The 18,288-nt window shown below is 33.2% G+C and overlaps 1 protein-coding gene across 1 annotated transcript; it reads left to right on the top strand.

The window, feature by feature from the left end:
• The first annotated feature begins 15,783 nt into the window (after positions 1–15,783).
• LOC107612362 (uncharacterized) lies at positions 15,784–16,996 on the top strand. Its single transcript, XM_016314115.1, has 2 exons — positions 15,784–15,985; positions 16,077–16,996. Exons 1-2 carry the CDS (start codon positions 15,784–15,786, stop codon positions 16,994–16,996), a joined length of 1,122 nt encoding a protein of 373 aa, XP_016169601.1.
• The last annotated feature ends 1,292 nt before the right edge of the window (positions 16,997–18,288 follow it).

Genomic DNA, 18,288 nt, shown 5'->3' on the forward strand with positions numbered 1-18,288 from the left:
GTCTTTGGATGTAAAGCTTTTGTTCATATTCCCAAAGATGAGAGATCCAAGTTTGATGTAAAGACTAGGCAGTGTATTTTTATTGGCTATGGCATGGATGAGTTTGGTTACAGGTTTTATGATCCTGTTAGCAAGAAGGTGATTCGGAGTAGAGATGTTGTCTTTGTTGAAGACCAAACATTAAAGGATATTGATAATGCAGAGAAACCAATGGTTCAACCTAGTGATGACTTTTCTGACTTAGATATTACTCCCTCTATACCTATGGTAGAAGATGGTAGAGTTGAAGCTCAAAATAATGAGCATGATACAGGTGCAGGTAAAGATGGAACAGTTGATCCGATACTTGATGAAGTTGGTAATGATGATAAGATGAACAACCAGCTTTGGAAATTCCTATAAATACACTCAAAAGGTCTACAAGAGAGAGGAAGCCTTCGTCAAGGTATTCTCCACATGAGTTTGTTTTGTTGACTGATGGGGGAGAACCTAAATATTTTGGAGAGGCTATTGAAGATGGAAGCAAAGCTCAATGGCTTGAAGCTATGCAAGAAGAAATGAAGTCCTTGCTTGAGAATGATACCTATGAGTTGGTGAAGCTACCGAAGGGTATGCGAGTTTTGAAGAACAAATGGGTATTCAGAATCAAGAATGAAGAACATAATTCTAAGCCTCAGTATAAAGCTAGATTGGTTGTTAGAGGCTTTAGTTAGAGAAAAGGTGTTGATTATGAGGAGATTTTTTCTCTTGTTGTGAGGATGTCATCCATTCGTGCTGTGCTTGGATTAACAGCTTCTCTTGATTTGAAGATTGAGCAAATGGATGTGAAGACAACTTTTCTTCATGGTGATTTGGACAACGAGATCTACATGGAGCAACCGGAGGGCTTTGTTGTTAAAGGAAAGGAAGATTTTGTGTGCAAGCTTAAGGAGAGTCTTTATGGGTTGAAGCAAGCTCAAGACAGTGGTATCAGAGCCGATGGTTAATCGGTCTGGTTTAAGGAGTATTCAAGGTGAAGCATCGAAAGTCTTCCCGACAAAGATGGTCCGGGCAGCGTGTCGCGCGGTGTGGTACGGCGGTGTGATGGACGAATACTCATATGTGGTGGAGGAGCTAGAGGAGAGTTGATGCTTGATGTGAAGACTCATACTTGAAGGGGAGATTAAGGAAGAGTGAGGATTTTATAAGATGAGAAACACATTAACTTACTACCTTAAGGTTTTGAGTTGGACATGGTGTCTTCTCATCTTATGTTATCCTCCTACTTTGCGGCATCCCTCCAGCGGTTTCTTCAATGTTGGCCAACGTGTTTCAACATAAACCGCTATACCCCTCTAGCGGTTTACGTGTGTGCCTAATCCGCGGGTCTCCTGTTGCGGTATCTATAATAATGTAAAAGATGCATTTGCGTATGCAATCTCCAAAAGTTGTAATTCGGTAAATGTGATTCTAAATTAATTTAATTTGGTCATTTGCCTTAAAATTTAATATTTTGGAATATTATGTAAAAAATTTTTAGGGTAAGTTACCAAAATAAATTGTTTGCACATCAATATTACCGAATTATAACTTTTAAACATTGCATACGAAAATGCAACTTTCATGGATCTATATAAACCGCGAGAGGGGTAGAGTGAATTAGGTATTAAACGTAAACCGCTAGAGGGGTATAGCAGTTTACGTTGAAACACAAAAAAAAAATGCGGCACCCTCCAGTGGTTTCTTCACGAACGCAAAAACTGCATAAACCACGAGAGGGGTATAGCGATTTATGCTTGCCTAGATATGTCTATAATACCTACAAAATAAAGTAAAGGCTACTAGGCTAAGATGAAGATGAAGATGATTTCTTTTTGTTACTGTGCATTAATGATGATGGTGGAGTTTTGGTGCATTTCTTGTAAGCTTCAACAAAAGGATCTTCTCCTTATTACAATGAGTATGACTAGTACTTTCCATTCAAAAGGAACTGATTCTTGGATGAACTTCATACAGGAAATTAAAACTCTCTATGTCCAAATCATCAACTATATAGAGTGTGTTTGGCAAACGTGTTGGAAGCATAAAAAGCACGTTCAATCTTCTTCAACGCTATAATTTTTGTTTGGCTAACTTTTTTCCTCTAGAAGCGAACATGATTCTGAGTTTGAACTCTTGTTCACCATAAACAACAAATTGTAACTTCTGTGTTTAGCAACAAATTTATTTTTTTTCTACCAATTTTGTCATTTAATCTCATTTATAATAAGAGATACCAAAAAATAATTATTAGAGTTTTTGAATTTATTTTCATGGCTATGGTTTACAAATAAATATTTTTTAATATTATTGTTAGTACTCTTTGTTAAGTTTTGATTTTTTTATCAATTTTTATTTATTTTTCTAGTTAATAGTATGGATATTTTTGTTTAGATTTTTTTTTATGTTCATTAATATATATTATTGTACTTTTTTAAAAGAATTTTTAGTATTCATTTTTCATATAAATTTTTTAAACAATTTTATTAATATATAATTTTTATAAAATCTTATTTTTTTATTTGATTTTGTATATTTTTTACTATGTGTTCTTAAATTAGTATATATTTTATTTACTACTATTAATTTTTATAATATAAATTCCATTAGAAAGATATAATTAAATACAAAAAGAGTACTAAAGAAGAATACTAAAAAATTATAACCAAAAGAGTACTAAATTTCAACACATAAATTTAAATTCTTTTCAAAAGAAATTATAGTCAAAGAGTGTTAAAATAATATAGTTTTAAATGATATAAATTTATATCTTTTTTAGTAATTTTTGTCTAAACGTATTTTAAATAATGTAATCCAAACAACATTCAGTTTATTATAATCCATTTTGAAACGTTTATCTCATTATTCTTCTTGCTCTGTTCCATAATCACATATGTGCTATCTTCTTCAACGTTTATATCAACTTCCTAGCTTTTTAATTTATAATATAGTAGCGTGGCTTATGTTCAGGGCTATACCGCAACTGTATTTTATAGGCATCTCTAGGCAAGCGTAAACCGCTATGTCCCTCTTGCAGTTTATGCAGTTTTGACGTTCATGAGGAAACTATTGGAGGGGTGCTACAGTTTCTTCTTTTTTTGTGTTTCAACGTAAACCGCTATACTCCTCTAGCGGTTTACGTGTAATACCTAATCCACTCTACCCTTCTCGTGGTTTCTATAAATTTATGAAAGTTGTATTTTCGTATGAAATGTTTAAAAGTTGTAATTCGATAATATTGGTTTATAAACAATTTATTTTGGTAACTTGCCCTCAATTTTTAGGGTAAAATGCATATTTAAACCAAATGGAGCCAAAAATTACACAATTCTACTAAAAGGAAAAACGTTACATGGATCTTCCAAAAGGACATTTCTATATAAATTGAATGAGCCCCATTCAAATTACTCAATCCAACACTAATTTGAATAAAGCCAATTCAAATTAGTAGAGATACACACCAATCGAATCTGACCAATTCGAATTATGCATGCATGGAATGTCCTATTAAATCAAATCAAATTGATCTGAATTATTTTGCACGTGAGTGACACTAATTCGAATCAAACAAATTCGAATTGCCCACAGTTTAAGCACATGGTAATTCGAAACAGGCTGTTTCGATTTACCCATAGTATAGTTCGAAGCGGTTTAAGTCGAATTACTACCAAGGAGCAGCCCAAGGTAATTCGAATTGGGCTCATTCGAATTACTAATGCTTTCCCTATAAATAGAATTTGAATTAAGCTCATTCAAACTATGTTTCCAAAACCCTTTCCCACCAAATCCCAGAGAAAACTCTCCCCTAAAACTCCAAGAAAGTGTTCAACATCATATCCCGCATTTATCGTTTGGATGGAGTCGCCCATATAGTCGGTGTCATCAATGAAGAGATTAGTTCGCACTTTTCTTTTGAAAATAGGATTTAATGTGTTATTTTTATATTTTTGTTTTTTGTTTCTTATAATGCTAGTCATTATTTACAATTGTTAAGTTAGATAGAGTAGTTATAATATTAGTGATTTATTAGTTTCTAGACGTTCGACGGATCAATTTCTAATTTGGATACTGACTACAAATAACTAGAAGAGTATGAGTAGTAAAGATAATGGGAGGTGAAACTTATTTAGAGTAAGATTTTTTTTTTGTTAACATGAAGCGTAGTCATTGAGGTAAATTTTTATGTTAATGTTATACTATTTTTTAATAGGCCCAATTTGATGCATATATGATGTTATTTTGCATTTTAACGCGTAACATTATTTGGTTGCGTACAAGTTGTATTCATTGGATATTTTTTTGTGACTGTATTCTTTGGATTAAGATATGCATTAGTTGATAATGTTATATAAATATGTTCTGAGCTGAGAGACAATTTGCTTATGCATCCCCACTGATGTGTCACGAGCATGCGATTGCAGCAAGGTATGCGCCTGGACGAGAGGATCGTTCCGTACTTGCAGATGGCCAGTTTTACAATTTTGCAAGGCTGAACGAGACTTGGTTTAGGTTGGATGAGCCGCTGGTTAGTGAATTCTTCGAGCGATGGCGTTTGGAGATGCACACGTTTCATATGCCGTTCGGAGAGTGCACGATTACACTGCAAGACGTGGCATACCGGTTAGGGTTGCCGATTGATGGACATTACGTCAGTGGTTGCCTGACAGATTTTGAGCGATACATCGAGGGTGGTCGCCCAGCTTGGGCATGGTTCGAGGAGCTACTTGGTGTTTTACCTCCTGCGAACTGCATCGACAAGTTCGTAGTGAGATGCAGTTAGTTTCAGTTTGTAGAATATCAAACCAGTAATCAAATTCAACATCAGTCTTCGCATATGCCGCATTCACCAGAAGCCTACGTGCATCCTTGCCCTTAAAATTCAAGGCAAAATTTGTGGCCACATGTCGAATACAGAATTCATGGTATGCAGTAGGTGGTAGCCAACCTCCATCGGGAGCCTCAAGTGCCGCCTTGATACCGTTGTGCTGATCTGATATCACCAAAATATCCGGCTGCAGAGTCACATGCTAGCAGAGGTGGGATAGAAAAAATGACCACGACTCAGCATTCTCACCCTCCACAAGTGCAAATACAACAGGCAGGATGTTGAAGTTCCTGTCTTAGGCGGTCGCAACGAGCAACGTACCCCCGTATTTGCCGTACAGGTGGATCCCGTCAATACTGACCAACGGCTTGCAATGCCGGAAGGCCTCAACACACGGTAGGAATGTCCAAAAAAGCCGTTGAAAATAGGCTTGTGACTGGTCCACTTGCCCACACACTCGCACAGGACTCGTCCTCAACACTGCAACACTACCAGGCATCGTTATATGCACACCTATGACCCATCACAGCAACTCATTGTATGACTCATCCCAATCTCTGTAAATTTGTGCCACGGCCTTCTGCTTAGCCAACCAAACCTTCCTATAAGTCAGTCTAAACCTGAAATGTGCCTCTGTCGTATTCAGCAGTACCTTGATACACACAACTACATCAGCTCTAACCATTGGCAGTATGAAGGCCGAGATCACATGATAATCAAGACTCCTGTGATCGCTCGATATCGATATGGCCAGACAAGTATGATGTCCATTGTACCATTTTACCTCCCAAATACCTCTACACTGGTGGAGACTGATCCTAATCAACCATGTGCACCCGTTACTAAATTCCTTACACTTTCCAAAGTACTTGCGATAATCGGACTCCACCATTTTGTATTGTACCTCGCGTCAGATGCTATATGTCTTCACACTTAACACAACCTCCTCTTTGTCCTAAAACTGCTGACCGACCTGAAACTCCGCTAAACCTCCGGTATTTTGTGTATCTCTGGCACCAAATCCAACAGGTTTGCCAGGAACCCCCTGCTGTCTCATGGCATCCAAGTCCAAAGTTAAAAAGTGCCGGAAGTACTGTTGAGTCCCTGAGCTGGATGCCCTGCCATCCCCAGCTAAATTACTAGCTACTATGTCATCACCGCTATCATCGGAAATGATATCCGGCTCCACATCATCATCGTCATCATCATCCCGCAGTACATCGTCTATATCATTCGGTGTCCCACCCTGTAATGAAACCGGCGCCGTATCAATAATACCAACTTCTCTGTCACTACTTCGGTTGAGATCAGCTGCGAAGGATGGGGAGACAACCACCATTGCCTGAGGTGCAATCACAGGCACGGATGAATAGGCACCAACAAGCCTCGAACTAGAACAAGCTGCTATTGTTGGAGCTTGGGGGTTCCAGTTCGAACCTCCTGAGCTGGAGACTACATCTACAAGCTTGGCCAACAGCTCAGGTGTCCTGACCTCAGGAAACTACTGACAACAATGGAATAGAACTTCCAAATCCTCGTCACTCCCTATGACAAAGAATCGTATTTTACATCATCTCGCAAAACTGAAATCAGAATGCGATAGAATAACTTCTCGAATCCGTTTCATGCCTTGCAATCCCAGTTTTTGGATTATAGAATTCAGGAACTCAGTGAAGCTCGTTGTAGGTTTCAGAAAAATACCAAGGAGATCCTTATTAGTAAACTTAATGCCAGAGCATATTTTTTCTTAATCGACCCTCTATGGTGTACCAACACTAAAAAACTCTCCTCACTAACCATTGTGTTTCACTCTCATGGGAGGAATTCAAGTTCACATAATATTTATATACGTTGGGGCCTAAGTAAATCAAATTTACCTTGTTCGATTTACATGTTCTTAGTAATTCGAATTAGTCAAATTTGAATTATATAAGGACAGTTCTATGTGTAAATCAAAATAGGTTGTTTCGAATTACTAGGCACGTCCTTGCACGCATAATTCGAATTGGTCATATTCGATTTGTGTGTATCTCTACTAATTCGAATTGGCCTGATTCGAATTAGTGTTGGATTGGGTAATTCGAATGGGGCTCATTCGATTTATATAGAAATGTCCTTTTGGGAGATCCATGTAATGTTTTTTCTTTTGGTAGAATTGTGTAATTTTTTGCTCCATTTAGTTTAAATATAGATTTTATCCTAAAATATATTTATATATAAATTTCTTCATGTAGTTCAGTCATTAACCTTTTAATTTAAACTTTTTAATTTGAATGAATAAAGATAATTTTGACATATTATACATAATGACCCAAAAATTTAAATCCAACCAAACAAAAATTTATTTGTTCCTAAGATTATTACATAATATTCCAAAATAATAAATTTTATAACCAAACATAAAAATTAGGGTAAAATACAGAAATAAACCAAATGTAAATCGAACGAGGCTTATTCGATTTGTTAATTTTCCTACTAAATCGAACCAGGCCAAATCGAATTATCAAGAAAACATGCAAATCGATTAGCGTGAGTCGATTTAAGCATGCATGTAACGTCCCCTGGTAAATTGAATCACCATGATTCGATTTATGCATGCAAGTAATTAGCTAGTAATTCGAAACAAGCTGTTTTGATTTATCAACGAGGTAAAGGACATAAATCGAATTCACTAGGTTCGATTTATCATGTATTCGCCTAAGCCACTAGGATATCACACATTTTTATAGTACTCCTAACATTTTTTAAGTCATTCTTTTAAATTATTTTGCATGGAATAAAATATTTTTTGTGGTATAATTTAAATAAATTTATTTAAAAAATTATAAAAAATATTTACTCAAATTCTAAATACAATATTCTTCTACATAATTAATAATTTAAAAATTAAAAAAATTATTTTATTTAATGCGAAGCAATTAAAAAAAGATTAAATTTAAATATAAATATTCATGCATGTACTCAAATTTTAAATAAAATATTCTACGTAATCAATACTAATTTAAAAATAAAAAAAATTATTTTATTCCATGCATTAAAAAGAAAAAATAAACTAATTGTAGCGACCCTCAATTTTAAAAATATAAATATAAATAAGTTAAAATTTATTTTATAAAATTAGAATTTTTTTATTTTTAAAAAATTATTTTTATTATTAGTAATTGAACTAATTTTATAATAATTTGAATTTAATCAAATCTATATTATTATTATTATTATTATTATTATTATTATTATTATTATTATTATAAACATTGGATATAATTTTTATGAGTATTATATGTATTATAAGTTTATATGATTTTACTCCCTAGTATTATAAATTTACTGTTGTTATTATAATTACTACGTTACTATATATTATTATTACTATTATACGTTTATTATTATTATTATTACTACTACATGATTATTATTACTATCACTAGTATTATTATTACTATTATTAATCGTAAAACATGAAAGTAAAAGGCAGTTTATATTTTGCATTAAGTTACGTATATATTATTATTATCATTATATATTGGATTGTGTGTATATATATATATCATAAGGCTTATATAATAATAAAGAAAGCCAAGGCGGTGGCTTATAGGCTTCCTTAAGCCATACGCACACACATATATATATTGTGTGAATATCGTAAGAGAACGATAAAAAGAAAAAAAAAGGAAGAGCGTAGCCGAGAGAGAATAAAAAAAAGAACCTAAACCCTACCAAACTTCTGGTTTTGATTTCTTGCAATCCGTAACTCCAATCAAAAATCTAACCCGATAAAAGTATTTGTATCGTCTTCCTCTACATGTTGGCACCATTTTTGATCGGTGGAAATTGACGGTGACGTAATTCCTCTACTCTTTGAGTTTGGCCAACGAAAGATTTAGGAGGCACAGACGATTCTGGACGTTTTCTTCTTCGATAGCTCGGTTAGAAAGCTTCTCCAGAGCTTTGAATATTTTGATTTCGTACGAAGGTATGGTTTTGATTTCTCGTAGTTAATGTTTAATGTCACGTGAAAACTTAGGCTAGATGACCTTAAGATAGGAATGAACTGAGTGAATAATTGATGGATTGTGTATATGGTATAATATATGTGGTTTAGCTGTTAATAATAATTTGCTACTGAAGTTGGTTGGTTTTGGGAAAAGATTTAATATTGGTATTTGTTTGATTTTGAAATAATTTGTTACTGAAAACGATTTGAAGGATTGAGAGGTGTTTGATTTGATAGTTGGGACCCTTGAAGGGTGGCAGAAATTCGAGTTTTAAAGGAGATACTGCCAAAGTTTCTATAAGAATTAGAGTTTTGATTTGAGGTGTTATTCTAAAAAGGAAAGAGATTATCATGTAGCTTGTGTATTTGAGACTATTTGTTGACCCTCTGTCGCAAGATGTGACCGGGCACTCTAACTCCCCGGATTCCCCCATGGGCATGCATATAGATATGAATATTGAATATTATTGAGCTTGGAGTTTAACTCCATGGAATACTATATTATTGAGCTTGGAGTGTGACTCCATGGAATATTATATTTGAGCTTGGAGTTTAACTCCATGGAATATTATTGAGCTTGGGGATGCGCGCACAGAGGGACTGTCCAATGGTTAACTACCAGGATGTGTCGGGTTGGCTGTATAACCGACAGATGAGACTCATCAGCCATAGGACAGGCATACATCATATGCATTTGTTTGCTTTGTTTGAGTGTGCATTGTCTTAGCTTACTTAACTATTAAATTCTACTTATCTGCTACTTGTTCTACTTGTTGTAAATGCTTCTCTATTTGTGTTTTTCTTGTCTGTAATGTTGGTCTATGCAACTAAGAGGCCCCTTGTCTGGCGGAGGAATGACGAGGGTTGTTCCACCAGAGATTCGGAGAACTGGAGGAGTCAGAAAGTGAAGTATTAAGTTAAAGTCAGATTCAGAACTAGAATACCTCAGATAACTTACCTAACTTTTGGGTTAGTTTATTTTCCTTAAAAATGATTCTGAGTGTCGGAATTTTAGGAATGCCTCTGGCTCTCCCGAGACCTTTTACATTAACTATGCAGGCACCTTTACCATACTGAGAACCTCCGGTTCTCATCCCATACTATGTTGTTTTTCAGATGCAGGTCAAGAGACACCTCGTTGAGCGTCTGGGTATTCTCCTTACAAGCGAAGAACTACCTTTTTGACTGTCATATTTTGATTTTGGGCTATGTATACATGTTTATAGAATCTCCACATGTACATTTTGTGTTTTGTCCCTCCTAGAGGTCGACTTGGAGATACAGGGGTTTACTTTGTGGTTTGACTTTTATTTTGGGTTGTATATATATAATCATATACTCTGGCCGGCCTTAGCTTCGCAGGTCGAGTCTGGAGCTTGCTATCTAAGTTTTGGAACTCTGATATGTATATATGTTTTCAGCTTCCTTTTGATTTTTTCCTGTCCGTTTTACATATATCCATGCGAGTGTGACACGATTTCCTGTTTATCATTTTTGATTAGCTTATCCTTCAAGGCTCCTAGATATGACTTCATCCAACTATATCTATGTACATATCCTTTTCTTTTAGAAGTCGTAATACCTTGCCACCTCTGCTTTACGACTTAAGCGTAAGGCCCTGTGTGGTAGGGTGTTACACTAATAAAATATTTAATTATGAGACTTATTTAAAATTAATATTTATTTATTAAATAAAAAATAACATATAAAATAATATATTTTAATATTCTTTTTAAGTACTTTCAATATCTTATTATTATTATTATTATTATTATTATTATTATTATTATTATTATTATTATTATTATTATTATTATTATGTATGATCAATTTTTTATTTACTTTATCCAAAAAGGATCAACAATTCATATTATAAGAAAATTATAATAAAAATTTCAATAGAAAAATAAAAAATTATAATATGAATTGTTGACCCTTTTTGACAAAATAAATTTAAATTGATATTACAATTTTTTATTTTTTTATTGAATTTCTTATTATAATTTTGTTATAATATGAATTGTTGATCTTTTTAGACAAAGTAAATAAAAAATTGATCATACATAGTAATAAGGGCAATGTACTGAAATAAATAAATTGAGTGAATCCTTTACCTATATACATGATTTGGAAACTTGTTACGTGCATGTGCAAATTGATTATTATGTAATCTGTGGGAGCCAACCACGGTTTTAAGTTTATACATAAACCGTGACTACATGGCACGGTTTACGTTTGAAGAAGATGGATCATAAACCGTGGTAAGCTACCACGGTTTACTAGGGGAGACAAATATACATAAAACCTTGTAAGCAATAACAGTTTATGAAGGACTTTCAATAGGCATAAACCTTTGTTAGCTGCAACGGTTTAAGAGGAGAGAAACTATATATATATATATATATATATATATATATATATATATATATATATGTAAGTGACATTCAAACTGCTCAAGAGATCATTGTCACCATGGCAAGTGAGGAAAAGAGTTTTCTTGTCTTAGTGCATTGTCCTGGAAAAATCCAAAGAAGCAAAAAATATGGTGTGAAGTTCACTAACAAAGAACCATTGAGTGTATTCACAGTTTATGCCTTGAGTAATATAAAATTATGTGACAAACGAATAATATTAAATTAATTAATTTTTTTGCAATATAATTTAAAAAATTAATAAATGTCAAATCAAGTACCCTATATAATTTATATCAAATTCAATAGTCTACATAATTAATAGTTTAGATAGTTTAGGAAATTAATATACTAATGTTTTTAAACGAACTTTCTTGCGTCTTATACCAATTAAATAAATTGGCCAATATTCAAAACAAATATTATTGTAGTAGACAAAATTAATAATTTAATTTAGTTTCAAAGTAAATATTTATGTACTCAAATATCAAATATAATACTCTACATAATCAATATTTTAGAAAAATAGTACTATATCTTTAATTTACTTATATAATCTATATTCTCAATAATTCTTCTATCTTTTTAATTTATTCTAAACCTTTTACGTATAAAAATAGTACTATGTCTCTTTTTTTATCAATTTAATGTAAAAAAAATTATTTTTTTTATCTTATCAATTTGATGTAGAAAGAAAACGATTTTTTTATTTGATATATATTTTTATTTTTTGATATGTCTTTACCTATTAACAATTGAATGGAAAAAAGTTCCATAAATATTTTGTTAACTTATTTTTTCTTTTTAAATTGCTTTGTAATAATTTTTTATTTTCTAAAATATTGATTATGTAGAGTATTATATTTGATACTTGAGTACATAAATATTTACTTTGAAACTAAATTAAATTATTAATTTTGTCTACTACAATATTATTTGTTTTGAATATTGGTCAATTTATTTAATTGGCATATATATAAGACGCAAGAAAGTTCGTTTAAAAATATTAGTATATTAATTTCCTAAACTATCTAAACATTAGTAAACCGTGGTAGCTTGCCACAGTTTATGATCCATCTTCTTCAAACGTAAATCGTGCCAGGTAGCCACGGTTTATGTATAAACTTAAAACCGTGGTTGGCTCCCACGAATTACATAATAATCAATTTGCACATGCACGTAACCAGTTTCCAAATCATGTATATAGGTAAAGGATTCACTCAATTTATTTATTTCAGTACATAATAAACCAACATTCATCTAATATTACGCATATCATCCAAAATGAAAAATATAACGCTAATCACCCAAATCACATTTTTATGTAAATCGAAACAGATAGACTAGATTTAGCTTTCTATATAAATCGAAACAGTTTGGTTCGATTTATACATATTTGCATGTTGTCATAGTAAATCTAATCGGGCTGTTTCGATTTATGTATGCATGCATGCTGTCCTAGTAAATCTAATCAGCATGCATAAATTAAATCAGTGTGTTTTGATTTACAATATGTAATTTGAGAAAAATATATAACATACTATATCAACAAAATTATCATAATTTATGAAATTAAGTATAAAATTATTTCTTTAAAATATTGATACACTATACACATACACATACATTAGGATTTTTTAAATAAATATTTTATTTGTGGATATAAGTAATTTGTAGCATATTTATCAATTTTTTTTTACATATTCCATTTACCGTGTAAACAAATTAAGATTGCTTATATCTCGTTTACACTGTAAACGATATAAGATACGATTTTATTTGGCATTAATAGAATTTTAAAAAAATATACATAATGAGATAAATTCATAGTTATCTTGTTTATACAGTAAACGAGATATATGAAGTTATAAATATAAAACTATAATTTTTGAAAATAATAAAATAATATTAATAATTTAATTTAGACCAATTTAAAAAATAAAAATTGATATATTTTTTTACTATTTAGATTGACTTTAATTAAATTATATCTCATCTATATTTTAAATTTTAAATTAATAACTTTTTCATGTTTATTCGTACTGAACTATTTAAAATAGATGATTTCAAATAACAGTATAAATAGACTATATCAATATTTTAAAGAAATAATTTTTATAAATATGAAAATATAATTTTTTATAAATATAAAAATATAATTTTTGAAAATAATAAAATAATATTAATAATTTAATTTAGACCAATTTAAAAAATAAAAATTGATATATTTTTTTACTATTTAGATTGACTTTAATTAAATTATATCTCATCTATATTTTAAATTTTAAATTAATAACTTTTTCATGTTTATTCGTACTGAACTATTTAAAATAGATGATTTCAAATAACAGTATAAATAGACTATATCAATATTTTAAAGAAATAATTTTATAAATATGAAAATATAATTTTTATAAATATAAAAATATAATTTTTGAAAATAATAAAATAATATTAATAATTTAATTTAGACCAATTTAAAAAATAAAAATTGATATATTTTGTTACTATTTAGATTGACTTTAATTAAATTATATCTTATCTATATTTTAAATTTTAAATTAATAATTTTTTCATGTTTATTTGTACTGAACTATTTAAAATAGATGGTTTCAAATAACAGTAGAAATAGACTATATCAATAAAGAAATAATTTTTATACTTAATTTCATAAATTATGATTATTTTGTTGATATAGTATGTTAATTATTTTTCTCAAATTACATATTATAAATCAAAATACACTGGTTTGATTTATGCATGCATGCTATGCTATGCTAGTAAATCTAATCAGGCTGTTTCAATTTATGCATGCATGCATACTATCCTAGTAAATCTAAACAGACTGATTAGATTTACTAGAACACCATGCATGCATGTATAAATCGAAACAGTTTAATTAGATTTACTATGACAACATGCAAATATATATATGAATTGAACCAGACTATTTCGATTTACATAGAAATGTGATTTGGGTGATTCACGTTACATTTTTCATTTTGGGTGATATGCGTAATATTGAATGAATGTTGGTTTATTTATGTAAATTATCCTAATAATAATAATAATAATAAGATTATTGAGAATACTTAAAAAGAATATTAAAATATATTATTTTATATGTTATTTTTAATTTAATAAATAAATATTAATTTTGAACAAGTCTCATAATTAAATATTTTGTTAGCTTATTTATTTTAATGCATGGAATAAAATAATTTTTTAAATTTTAAAATATTATTAATTATGTAAAATATTTTATTTAAAATTTGAGTACATGCATGAATATTTACATTTAAATTTAATTTTTTTAATTGCTTCGCATGAAATAAAATAATTTTTTTAATTTTTAAATTATTAATTACGTAGAAAAGTATTATATTTAAAATTTGAGTAAATATTTTTTTTAATAAATTTATTTAAATTATACCACAAAAAAATATTTTATTCCATGCAAAACAATTTAAAAAAATGACTTAAAAGATGTTAGGAGTAGGGATGTCAATGGGGCGAGGCGGGGGTGGGGGATGCCTCCCTGTTCCCCATCCCCGCCCCCAGAATTAATCTCCGTCTGCGCCCCGTTCCCCGCCATGGGAGAATAATTGTCCCCATCCCCGTTTCCCGCGTTCTCCACGGGCCCCATTCCCCATCTCCATATGTTTAACATTCATATGGAAATTATAATAAAAAAATATTAAAAAAACCAAAAAATAAACTATAAAATATTATTACAAACACACAAATATATCTTATCCAAGATTATAAGTCCAGAAATATAACATAGCAAATCATAGTCCATAAAATAAAATATTGAACAATAGGGTTAGGGTTTTTCAATGAGTGAAATTACAAAAAAACTCCTATATTAGAAATAAAGTAAGGGTTATTAAGTAAGTTCAAAAATTCGGAGAATTATCGGGGATGGGACAGGGATCCCCGCTCGGGTCCCCGTGCCTGTCTCGGGAGAATTTCGCTCTCCATCCCCATCCCACGGGAAAAATTCTCCACTATTGGGGTCCCATTCGGGGCGGTCCCCGCCGGGATCTCCGCCTCCTGGAGATTTTTGACACCCCTAGTTAGGAGTACTATAAAAATGTGTAATATTATAGTGGATTAGGCAAATACATGATAAATCGAACTTAGTGATTTGATTTATGTCCTTTACCTCGTTGCTGAATAGCTTGTTTCAAATTACTAGCTAATCACGTGCATGCATAAATCCAATCATGGTGATTCGATTTAGGGCAATTCACGTGAATAAATTGTTTCACCTTCAAATTACGCAAATGCATTATTTTCAAAACGAAAATGCAAATGCATTATTTCAGGTATCTATGAAAACTGCTACTGGCAGTAGTGGTTTACAGAAGCACAGAAACTGCTGCTGCCTGCCGCGGTTTCCACATGATTATGTTTGGTTATAAACCGCTACTGCCAGTAGCGGTTTATGTGCGTTGGTCTGCATGTGTAAACCGCTAGAGCTTATAGCGGATTACGTTCAGTCTGTGTGAAAGGGGCTGCCTGTATAAACCATGGAGGGGCCAAATGTGGAGGAAGAGTGTTATTCACAAATGGAGGGGGAGGATGGTTTTGTGGCTCTGGTCCACTGCTCTGAAAAAATTCAAAAGAGCAAAAGGCATGGTGTGAAATTCATGGATAGAGAATTGCTTAGTATTTTCATCCGATCTTCGAGTATGTTGGCAGAGATTAAGCTCAGCATATTACGGAAGCTCGGTGCGTGTGAAACGAAGTGGGTAAAAAAGTTATTTTACAATATTTCTATTACCGTTGTGTCAGCAGGTGTGAGATGAGACCTTTGTGATAGGGTCGGATGAAGACCTGCAGGTCTTGTTTCACTATAGGCGTAGTTTTCCGGAGGTGAGGATATCTGAGCTGCTTGCGAAGTTAGAAGATGGTGTCAACAGCTCTGGGGCATCAGCACCGAATCCTCCGTCGACCACGGTCGGTGGTGCCTCGACATCGTTGCCTGTGGTAGTAGCGGCAGTTCTGATTCCTGAGGCCGAACGTGCTGGGGCTGTTCATGCTAGTGTGCCTACTGTTGTGCCTGATTTTGATTTTGAGGCAGGACTGGATCGAGTTAAGAATGCGTTGCGTGACGATGATTCGGATGAAGAGCCGGTCGATATCGGTGGGGACAGTGATGATAATATTCCAAGAGGTGCACCTACAGCCCATGGAGGTTCCGGTTCTGGAACACAAGAGTACCATCCACACTTGTCGTCCTTGAACTTGGAAGCCATCAGCCAACACCAGAATTTAGAGGCAACCTTCGTGGGGCAGGGTATGCATGATGGGAATCCTTTGACGGAATTCCAAATTGGCCAATCGTTCCAGAGTAAGGAGGAAGCCGTGCTGAGTGTAAAAGATTATAGCATTCGGCGTGGAGTTGAGTACAGATTTATGGAATCAGACAATCTGAAATACCAAGGGAGATGCAAGGAGTTTGGTAACGGGTGCACGTGGTTGATTCTTATAGTCATGCGAAAAAGGAAGAGCACATGGGAAGTTAGGAGGTACAACGGACCACACACGTGTATGGCCACATCGATATCGAGCGACCACAAGCAGCTTGATTATCATGTCATATGTGCGAGGATCTTTCCATTGGTTAGAGCTGATGCGTCAGTGTCTATTAAGGTGCTGCAAGAGGCAACGGAGGCGACATATGGTTTCAGGCCTAGTTATCGGAAGGTGTGGTTGGCGAAGCAGAAGGAAGTAGCATAGATCTATGGCGATTGGGATGAGTCATATGGGGATCTGCCCCGCTGGATCCTTGGGGTCACATCCACCATAGACGGTTCCGTTGCTCTGCTGAAGACCTCCCCGGTGAGAGTGTGTGATCAGGTTGATGAAGATAGAGTCTACTTTCATCGCATGTTCTGGACATTTCTTCCATGTATTGAGGCATTCCGACACTGTAAGCCGCTCGTCAGTATCGACGGAACACACCTATATGGCAAGTATGGAGGGACGTTGTTGTTGGCGATTGCTTAGGATGGGAACTCGAATATATTGCTTGTTGCATATGCAGCTCACCGAATAGGTCCTGAAACCACTCCCAAACTGGTCGGCCACCCTCCATGAATTTCTCAAACTCAGCAAGGCAACCACTCACAGCTTCCCCATCCACAGGCAACCCTAGCTGAAACGCCACGTCTTGCAATGTCAAAGTGCACTCTCCGAAAGGCATGTGAAATGTGTGCATCTCAAGACGCCACCTCTCAACGAACGCGCTAACCAATGACTCATCCAACCAGAACCATTGGCTGTTTAGCCTAGCCAAATGGTACAATCCAGCCCTCTCTAAATATGGGATGATCCTTTCATGCATGGGCATATTTTGTTACCGTCTCACACTGTATATACACCTAGTTGGCTGCACAGAACATGAAAGAAATACAGGAAACAATTAAATTCTACTATCCACAATAAATTCTCCTATCTAACAATAACAAATATCATAAACCATCAACAAATAAGGAACCAATAAACAAATTAATCTATGAACCTATAACTCTGTCGTCAAATAATTGTAAAAAATAAAATAAAAAAGGGACAAATCATATATAAAACGGATCATATGAGCCTAACCAATAACATTTTCCATAAAATAAACCAACAACATGTAGAATAACATTCATTGAAGAGAACTAAATTCAGTTAATTAATCATATTTACAAATTAACGAAAAAAAAATCCCAACCCAAACCGACTAAACTAACATCCTAACATGCAAAGCCTAATTTCAAAATACAGGAATTAATCTATAAATTCTAATTCATCTACCTTACATAACATTTTTCTAATTAACAAATGCTAACGCTAAAAAAATAGTAACTAACCTCGTCACCAATGGAACCGGCAATATGCGCAACACCGATCAGTCGGTACAACCTCCTTCTGTCTGCCATGATATCCCGCCGGAGGTTGCCACTCAGATACCTGGGACCTGCTCTCAAGTTGCTCTAACCTCTCTCTAGAATTTCCTCTCTCTAACCAACCTCACAAACAATCCA

Source organism: Arachis ipaensis, chromosome B1, assembly GCF_059453495.1.
Source record: "Arachis ipaensis isolate K30076 ecotype BB chromosome B1, ASM5945349v1, whole genome shotgun sequence".
Taxonomy (NCBI): domain Eukaryota; kingdom Viridiplantae; phylum Streptophyta; class Magnoliopsida; order Fabales; family Fabaceae; genus Arachis; species Arachis ipaensis.